This window comes from Pezoporus flaviventris, unplaced genomic scaffold (assembly GCF_033815535.1).
Source record: "Pezoporus flaviventris isolate CSIRO_AGI_PZ_B2104156 unplaced genomic scaffold, CSIRO_AGI_Pfla_v1 ptg000083l, whole genome shotgun sequence".
Lineage (NCBI taxonomy): Eukaryota > Metazoa > Chordata > Aves > Psittaciformes > Psittacidae > Pezoporus > Pezoporus flaviventris.
Window position 1 is genome coordinate 10,295,036 of NW_026892631.1, and position 9,965 is coordinate 10,305,000.

General features: G+C 38.0%; 1 protein-coding gene across 3 annotated transcripts in view; it reads left to right on the forward strand.

Moving 5' to 3' along the window:
• CAMKMT (calmodulin-lysine N-methyltransferase) overlaps nucleotides 1-9,965 on the forward strand; it is a 209,080-nt gene that overhangs the window by 193,442 nt on the left and 5,673 nt on the right. For 2 of the 3 annotated variants that reach the window (XM_061475528.1, XM_061475529.1), the window contains exons 9-10: nucleotides 2,866-2,929; nucleotides 9,071-9,202. In XM_061475528.1, coding sequence (XP_061331512.1) covers nucleotides 2,866-2,929; nucleotides 9,071-9,202 — 196 coding nt within the window. Of the gene's footprint in view, nucleotides 1-2,865; nucleotides 2,930-3,843; nucleotides 3,897-9,070; nucleotides 9,203-9,965 lie in introns of those variants that run through there. The other variant, XM_061475530.1, reaches the window with a different exon arrangement.

The following is a 9,965-nucleotide window of genomic DNA, read 5'->3' on the forward strand; positions in this document are numbered from 1 at the left end:
GTAGTAATCTAAAATTACTGCCTGCCTGTTCATTCATATTTCGCAGGTTAAGAGCCCTGCCTAAACAAGGTCTGAATCCTCAACTGTGTTCTTGCCTCTCTACTGCTGTGATCCACATTTCCTTCTGACCCAAGAAAACCTTGCTGTTCCTCTCCTGAGCTACTGCTTTCACAGTGTCCTTACTACATAAACATGAGACATTACCACTAAAGTAATGGCGAGCTAAGCCAAATTTGAACTGAGGTGTGAGAACTGAGTGTAAACGATTTAGAACACTACATTATTTAATTTCACTAAGCTGGTGTGAGCTTTAAAGGGTTCTCTCGGGTACATTTTCAGTACGCTCTGGTAGTATTTAGTCATACAAATTCTATTGCTAAGAGAAATTGTGTGACTAAATCTCCTTGCATGGTCCAGATCCTGTGCTGGGCACAGATTATCTGACACCTTTAAGAAAAGATTTTCCTCATCCAAGGCATCCTTTGACTCAGAGGGAGGATGGAGATATTCCCTGGAGTCACTGCATTGCATTAACATTGCTTCCAGCCTTCTGTGCTCCCTCTGGTCACAGTATGTGGCTCACAGACCAACAGACTGAAAATCGCAATATTGGAGATGATTTTAATTGAAGAAGGTCCTGTTTCCAGGTTCAGGCTTTTCGGATGGCAGGGACAATTTGGGAGCAGACCCAGGGCAACCGTCCCAGGTTATCTGGATTTCCTAAGCTGAAAGGGCTAAGAGTTAACCTCCCATAGCACCAAAATTTCAATTGGGGTTGGACAGAAAAGGTATTATTGAAGTTGTCTAATGTAGCAGGTCATGTAACCATTTGAACTTCTCAGACACTCAGTTTCTGCTGAACAAAGGCCTGTAGTTCCCTCATTATAAAGGAACAAGATTGGTGGCAGCAGTTGTGCTCCTATCTCATTGTAAAAGGAGAGAATGGTATGCAGCTCCATTAAAAAGGAATTTAGCGCTGGTAAGCTGCCCCAAAATCATGTTTTCACTACACTGCTTTCAGAAATCAAAAATATCATAGATGCATTTTTCATTTTCAGTGTACTTCTGTCTACAAAGGATCTCAGCCACTCCTAAATGTGTGCATGTTTGCAGTGTTTTATGTTGAAGAAAATTAATAATTTCCTGTGATTCTTTTGGGAGACGACTCGTGCACCGTATTCCACCTCTTCTGCAGGGGGCTAAGTTCATGGTGAAGTGGTGTCTTGTGCTATCTATCTGAATAGGAATCTACCTGAGGTGAATGTCATTAAAACTCCCAGGAGGTATTAGACCTATCACTTGCTGTTTCAATGAATGAAATTCAAACAAGCATTTTTTCAGTAAGGTTCTTGCAGTAAAACTAATCAAGGCTGAGGGGCAGCCTTCATACCAATTGCTAAAGCTTGCATTTTCCTATGGGCAGGCTATCAGAGAAATTGTTAGCTAGCACTTCAGTATCTTGAGAAGAAATTCAAAAGGTACTACTTTTCTATGAAATGTTCTTTAAGAAAAGTATAGATACCCAGTCTACTGCATCTTCTCAACAATATGAGGTTCTGCTAGATTTTACTGATGAAGTTTGGTCACTGCCAAGTTTCCTGATAGGCTCTTACATAGCTGCTTGATGCTATTATATGTAATATTGTAGTAATGTACTCCTTGGTAGCTCTGGCGTGTCCGTACCTAAATATCCCCACATTCTGTTCTCAGGGACTGGCATGTGATTGCAGACCACTTTTTTCTCTTAGCTGTTTCCATATATTCTTTATATTCTTTAAGAAATTTCAAACCTGGGAAAAAAATTAGCCACATCTCTTCAGAAAGAGATGTTTAAGAATAAAGGAAAGCAAAGTATCATGAAGAATAGACAAAATGCCATGTAGTGTGGATCTCAAACTTGGCACAGGCTGGGAAGCAGTTTTATTGCAGAGAAGGCATGAAAAAGAATGAAGAAAAAAAAAAATCACAGAATTTGTGGCCTGCTTGACAGAGTTTCTCATCTGAATTGCCAATATAAATGCAGCTCATGGTAGTAAGGACTGAAAGGCATCAGTTGCTGTCCGATGGTTGTTCACTAACCATTGTAAATGCGCTCTCATCCACAGTAACTACATGTCCACAAATATCTAGTCAAGAGTGATTGGCACCCTGGTTGCCACTATTAGTGTATACATTAAGGTACTGAGGGGCATGAAGAATGAATTATCCCCTCAAATCATGAGGTAATCACGCCAAAATAGGGCTGAGCATGTTGGCAACATCGCATGGGAAAATTGACTCTGCTGCTGTCCTTGTGAGACCCATGCTGGAGATGAAGGATTTCACTTTTGAGAGGACAACAGTGTTTGAGGGAGAGAGGAGGGAGGGCCTTGTAAATCTTTACAGTGATAGAGATAGACTTATAAAAAGAACAAATGTGCATAATAGTTAACAATTAATGCAACAACTGTGAAGTTAAAAGGGAAAAATACTCTTAATAGTTAACACCTGAAATGCAATAGAAAACACTTAAAAAACCTCCACACCCCCACCTTGTATTAAGAAAAAAAACGTGTAAAATGTTAACTTTGTCTATTGATCCCGATTTCTGCTATGGTAGTATTTTTCGTAGCTAGCCTGTGTGATCTGGGATTTTCAGCTATAAATATCTGTTCATGATGATGTTTTAGCTTTGGTTTAGATTATATTTGGTTTCATGTATTTCATAATATTTAGAAGTACCTGAACTGGGCAGAAATGTAGATCACAGTTTTTCTTTTACAGCATTGTGTAAACATATGTAATTAGCCTTGTACTTATCTGCATTAGTATCATTAGTATTGAAAACCCATTTTAATCTGGATTCTCTTCTCTTCTCAATGTCAGTCTCTTTCTGGACCAGTACAGAGCTAGCCTTGTTGATGCAATAAAGAGATTACTCCAGCCCAGTGTAAGTATGTTTCTATTTTCTCCTGAACACTGGCTTCAGAATAATTAGTCTGTGCACAATGATTGAGAGAGTAATGGAATGGCAGGATTAATGTCATGTAATACTTTAATACTTATTATGTCCAACTTCAATTGAGTCTTCTAATCTATCAGATTCTTTCCTAATCATAAACTAGGAAACTTCTTATACTTGGCCTTCTGATAAGGAACACAGTGGGTAGTAAAATAAATGAAACCGCTTCAAAGATAGCGTCAGATTATTTTTATCAAAGCGTTTCTCAAGTAGTTTCCTTTGATAATAATGTCTTCGTATTAAAGTAAAAGTACGATATTGAAAGTTTTTATGTTGGCTTCTGTCATTTGTAATCCCTTCAATTGTAACCTTTGTCATTGTGTATTTATTTATTATGAAAGACTATTTTTTCTTTTCATTTCTGTTTATATAAAATGAGCAAAACCCTTATGCACAGATTGTAGACTAAAACTTTTCTCCTGTGTTTACATTTTTTATGCCTTGGAATATAATAAAATAAAGCTTTTCATAAAATGCTTACATGTTCTACAAGAATGTCATTAAAGAAATATTTTACTGATTTCAATCTATTAAGCTGTTAAATTGAGACCTGCAGGGAAGAAAAATGCTGTCATATGCATATGCTTATAACCAACAAATAATGTTGAATCTGAAAAAAAACAATTAAAAAGAAGATATTCAAATAGGAGAAACATGTGAAGTAATTGCTATAGGTAGGAATTTTGAAACAGGAATTTTACCTTTAATGCTTAACATAGAAATCTTCCATTAAGGTAAACTTTCCATTTCAGAGCAAAAGTATTTCATGTTAGCAGTGCATTCTCCAAACTCCGTTTTAAAATTGTATTGTAATTTTGTACAAGAGATTTTCTCTGTAAAAGGCACAGAAGACCCAAACGTGCAAAGGCTTAAGAAACTGAGTCGTTTTAGCCATGTAAGTAATCCCATTCTTTGCTAAGAGTGATCAGGTTTCTATTCTTGGTTCTATCACAGACTTTCCTGAGTGACCTAAGGCAAGTTACTTAAGACTGAATTATTTTAATGAGCGCCTGGGCAAGGCTGCCAGGAAGACAGGAGAAATGTAGCCACTAAGGAAAAGGTTACCCACATATTGCTTTTATTGGCAGCAAGGGGAGGTTAAGCAGCTCCTGCCCAGGGTGATGCCTTCTGACTTCCATAATATATCGTCAGTTGTCAGGGTGCAATAATTTTGGGGATGAAAGATAATCAAAGCTGATTCCAGTTTAAAAAAATGTAAAAAGTCCTTTTTTTTTCAGCCCATATCAATATCCATACCTGGTTCTTCAGGTAGCCCCATACGCCACTGTACTGATGCCACTTGCCAGGCCTGGGGTGACAGTTGGACTTGATGATCTTAAAGGTCTTTTCCAACCTAGGTGGTGCTAAGGTTCTATGAAAGGATACTGGGGGAGTAGGGGTAGGAGTGTCAGGAGGAAAAGTGTACAAGAGATGCGCCGGTAACTGACCTGCCTTAGAGCCTCTAGAGTGAAAGAATAGCTCTTGGTTGCTTTGTCTTCTGCTTATACCTAATCATGGTCTGGTGGTCTGTTTTGCCAAAACCATGAGTACACAAATACATTTGTGTATGCACTCACACATGCGTTCTTTACCTGGGCTGATTAGCCCAACCAGAGAATTTGATTTAAAAAACATTGACAGTAAGGCAGCTTGAATCTTAAGCAGTGTTTGTAGCTCAAGTTCCCATCTATAGACACTTTAGGAATTGATAACCTGATTTTAAATGAAGACTGACCTGACTTTGTTGCTTTTTAACTCCACTCAGCTAATTCAGATTCAGAATAAGCCTTTGTTTTTCAGAGCAAATGAACTACAGTCTTTCTGAATGTAGATGGAATGGAGATGGCTTTTTGTCACCTGCCCTCCTTGTGTGGGTTCCTTATGATTATTGTGATGAATAGCATAGCCTGTACTTACTTGCTAGGCATTTTAGGCTATGATTCCTATTTCTTATCAGCAGTGCTAGCTTGGGAAATTGTTGCTCCTTTCCGGTTGCAAAGTTTTGGACCACTGTCCAAACTGTATTTTTTAACTAAAGTAATTTGCCTAATCCTCTTTATGGATGGTTATATGGGTGGATAACCGGTCTTGGCATGGCCTTTCAAATTACTGTAACTCATAACTTAGAGGACAGCAAACTATTACTTGAATTGGAAGCTGGGAATATGGACCCAGACACCTTAAAGAAGCTCCCTTGTCCCAAAAGGACATGTTGAACAGAGATGCCTTCAAGCATATGCTTTCATGGTTTGAAAGACCCAAATATAAGCATATACTTAACTGAGATTCCAAGAGAAGATGCAACCACAAGATAGTTATTATTTTTATTGTTCTAGTTGGCCTGTATAAATCTCAGGTTAACATCAGAGGAAACTTTACTTATGGCCCTATACTTTGGCCTTTAAGGGAAAAATAATAGTGATCTCATTTGCCAGCTGCAATAATAAAGAATAGTTTAGGAGCATTACTTTATGCCCAATCTAAGTCATAAGCTACTTTGATGAAATTCACTCTTCTGCAGGCCTTATTTTGTCTCCAGTTTGGAAGTTACATTTCCTTACTGGAAATGTTTTGCCCAATTGATAGAGGAACAATCTCAAATTGAAGACATATCTAGATTAAGACATCTTTCAAGTGAGCCTAGGATAGAACTGTTCAGGGAAAGTAATAACCAGCAAAATTGAAAGAAAAAGTACAGTAAACAGAAAATTATGGGTATCTTTACAAAACTGTCTTGCAGGGCAAATGCAGAACAGGACATTTATTCTTACTGTTAAGTTAAAAAGAGATTGATTTATCTGCAGTATTTCCTTTTTCATTAAGGGTGTTACCTGTTCCTATTAGAATCATTATGGCACAGAGTGATGTGTTTCAGGTAACTTTTTGTTTTCTTGGAGACAGACCCTGGTTGTTTCAGCCATCTGACTCACAGTATGGCTGCATGAACAGTTGTATTGGCACAGGAAGAGGGGACCAGAAATTCCCACAAGCAGAAATAAGCAGCCCACAGAGTTATTGGGGGCTGCAGTTTCTGTCTGAATTAGTTGTAAATGCAAATGCCACCTGTAAACCAATTCCAAGAATTAGGCACTGAAATCATACACCAAAAAAACTTATCTTCAATGTATGTATTTTATTCCTCTTATAAGCATGCTACTTGACTTGCCAGCATTTAGTTTTTTTTTTTTTTCTATAGTTAAAATGTACTTGTCATTTCAGTCTCAGAATAAGCAGTTGCTTGTGTATTTTCCTGTTTAGAAACATTTTTAATGAAGGCTTTGATTCTTCTGTGGCCTATCCCAGTGAAGTCAATGCGATGCTATTGAGCCATAATCAGTACCAGCAAATAAGACTGCATTTAATAATGGTTCATGAGTAAACTTAGTCATAGTCATGTCCAACATGTCACATTATTTTGCTGAAGCATTTTAGTGACACTTCAAGCTATTGCAGCTGACATTTTCTTGTGTGTTTTGTTCACAAGTATTTTCCTGACTGAGAAAAAGCTATTTTGAACTTTAAACATCATCCTAATCTGGGAGGCACTTTTGCATTCAGATCAAATGAACCTGGGATAGACTATCAGGTGTAGCTCCAGGCCACTGGTCTAGTTGTTTTTATTGTATAGCAACCAACAAATGAAAAACAGTTTAAAACCAGAAATGTGAATGGAGCCCCAGAACAAGTAACAGAATTACAGAGATCAGGCAGTTGACAAGAAAGTGCTTTAAACCCAGAATATGATTGACCAGGCCTGACAACAGAACCTCCACGGTGCCTGCCAGTTTTGATGAGATTATTGTAGTGTTAAATCAAGATTTTTGAGGGTTTATGAGCAAACGCAAAATGCTCGGGTGTTTTAGATGCACACTCCAATAGGTGAGTGGGTTTTTACACCAACTAAGGAGCTGGCCAATAGTAATAGTGTGATGTTTTCCATAAAAGTCCATTCCCCTTTTTTGAAGTTATTTCAAGGTTTTCAGCCTGGTTTAGAGAGATATTTCATGCCATATTTATTTCTATTTTACTATATTTCTCTTTCAAATTAAATGTGAAGTCATCTACAGAGTTTATGAGAAGGAATGGCCGCATGGTCTGCTGACTCCAAATGGAAATCTCTAAGGAGGTACTGTTGTACGAGCGTTGCTTCCTCATTGAAGCTGTTGGATCAGTAACCAGTGTAGGACGTGCAGCCTCCAGCAGTCTCTGTTCACAAGGTTTAGCCATTCCTGAAGTCCCCATGTGAATCGTGTGGTCAGTAAGGCCTGGGTAGGGAACACATTTCCCATTGTAGTGCCCTGTCTGTGAAGCTGCCCATGTAGGTGAGGGACTCCAGAGGGGAGTCTCATCCTTCTCATGCCAGGAAAGGTCTCTGCAGAATAACATTCTGCGGAGTGTGGGGTGGCAGCAGGAGGAGGAGGATCCTCAGCTGAAGGCTTCCTTTGCTGCCCACTACTTTCTGATGACATTAAAGCGTGCCAAGGATGTGAGGGAACTGATTGTGAATTTCCTGTGTTTAATGTTTTTCATCCTGAGCTGAGCCTATATTCAGACCTAACATTTACATGAGCAATTCCAGTGCCTTGGGTGGGTGTTTACACCCCTTTGCACCTCATGTTTAGCCACAGAATTAAAGTTACAGCTACACAAATCAACAGAAGTCAGTTGCTTTGGATATTGCCCTGTGTCTCCTTTGTGCTTTAATTTCCCATGAGAAAGATGAGGATAACAGTATTTTCCTTTCTCACAGAGGCATTGTGAGAATAAATACGGTGCTGTGGTATTAATGACTGGGGTCTTTTAAGAACACGTTAGTACCATAGATACCAGTGTAGAGTTTTTATTGCTGCCTCGTTGCATGTTGTCTCGGCATATGTGTACATGAGCTGTAACACAGATTTGTTCCCTCTCCTCCTCACTAAGTATCTGTGTCAGCAGTCTGACTTTCCAGAGTTGCTGTTGAAGTTCTCTCTTCTGGTCAGTTTTTCCTGTGGTATACAAGGTTGCATTTTCTCAAGCCAAATATTCTTCTACAGCCTCTAATCATTGTGTAACTCCTTCAGGTCCCTGAAAATACCTTTTTTGTCTCTTCGGTTGATTACAGCACCTCACAAATTAGTCTTAGCTCTCATGAATATAGAAGTTAAGTACAAGAACTCAAGTAAACTTTGTGGCTCCCCTCGGTGTGATACGCTGTTGTTTGGTATTAACCTTTGTTTACAGCTCTTCAACCAATTTCCATTCCATGTGACAGAACACAGCATTCAGCCAATTAGAATTAATTTTGCAAGTAAGATTTCAAGAGATGCTGTATCACATAGGTTAGGTTTGGGGCTAGTACTTTGCACGGACTGACTAAAATCTGTCATTTCAAGGTACAGGCATTTCTGCTTTCTTAAATACAGAAGGATGAACAAAAAATTAGCAAATGGACCATAATGTATTTCCTGGGCATCATAAATGGCCTCATTGTCTTGAAAGATCCAGAATTACTATGCAAGAGCATTAAGTCCTGTTTTAAATGCAATTTACCAATTGCAGGTCAAATTTTGCTGGCTGCTCAGGTAGTTTAAAATACCTTCAAAAAAATCAGTTATTAGGTCTGAATTGCTTCCCATTTTGCCTTGTTTTACACTGCTGTAATTCCACTGATAGCAAATGGGGGGTACTCTTCTATGTGGGAGAGTGAAAAAAAGAAATCAGTATTTACAGTCTTTGCATGGTCATGAGCTAACAAATAGATTTTGCATTGAGTGTATGTTTTGTATGCTTTTTCTGTGTTTTATTTTGGTAATTCATAGCCATCATTATTATATGAAAAGGAGCAGATGTCTGGCAGTTGGCACTTTTCTAAAGAAAATATTTATTTATTACTTTCTATTTTGCATTTGTTTAATCACAGAAATCTTGCATATTTTGAACAATTATTCATATTACCCCATTTTAGTGTTTAACCAAGAGAACAATTTCCTTTCTAGCCTGAATGTATTAAAAGCTTAGTCAGGTGTATGTTATATCTGGTTCCCTTCCAGTTTTAAATATGTATAAATTCTCTTTTTAATGTTCCAGGGAAAAGCAATGGTATTTGCTCCACTCCGAGGGAATACTTTAAACCAGTTTTGCAATCTAGCTGAAAAAGCTGGTTTCTCTATCCAAAGACATGAAAATTATGATGAACACATTTCGAACTTCCACTCCAAGGTTAGTTTTCTGCTTGTGTTAGATAACACTTTAATCCGCATTGCATTTTGAAGAGATCATGGTCCTTTTGGCAGGTAACCTAAATGTTTGATTAAAGTACTCCTTAGGTGTGCTGTTTCTGAACAGCTATTTTTGTATCTGATTATTTTGTGTGGTAGAACCATCCTTTATCTCTGCACGCCTAGAAGAGGTTTGCAGGAGCATCTCCTGTTTACCCTTTTCATTCATGGAAATCTAATTTAGGAGAGTCTTTTCTTGTTTTTGTTAGCTGCGTATAAATATATCTCACTAGCATTTTTAATAAAAGCTTGCAACTTTTAAGTAGGTTAAATACTGAAATGGAGTGAAATAAATAGGAGGTGAATGTCTAATTGTATCATATCGTACCTTAAATCCTTATCTCTGGCTGCTTTATGGCCGGGTCAGTTGGCAGCTTCAAACTGCTAAATCTCATACAGAATTTCACAGTTGTGGGGTTATATGTCAGATCGAGGCGCTACAAGATTTAGGTCAAAAGCACTTATCTGAGCATGATTTCTAAGCTTGCTTACATAAAGCTACTGTTATCAGTCTCCTTTTTTATTATTTATAAGTATAGAGTAATACAGGACATGACGAGGAAGGCGCTTCACGGAAAAGTTTTTAGGAATTTCTTATTTTTCTGTGTAGAAGTGCTTATCAAAATCATATTTGTTACTTGCAATTCTGAGATCTCTATTTCCTCTATTTCATACCATAACGAAATCCACTGTTGTAGGTCCAT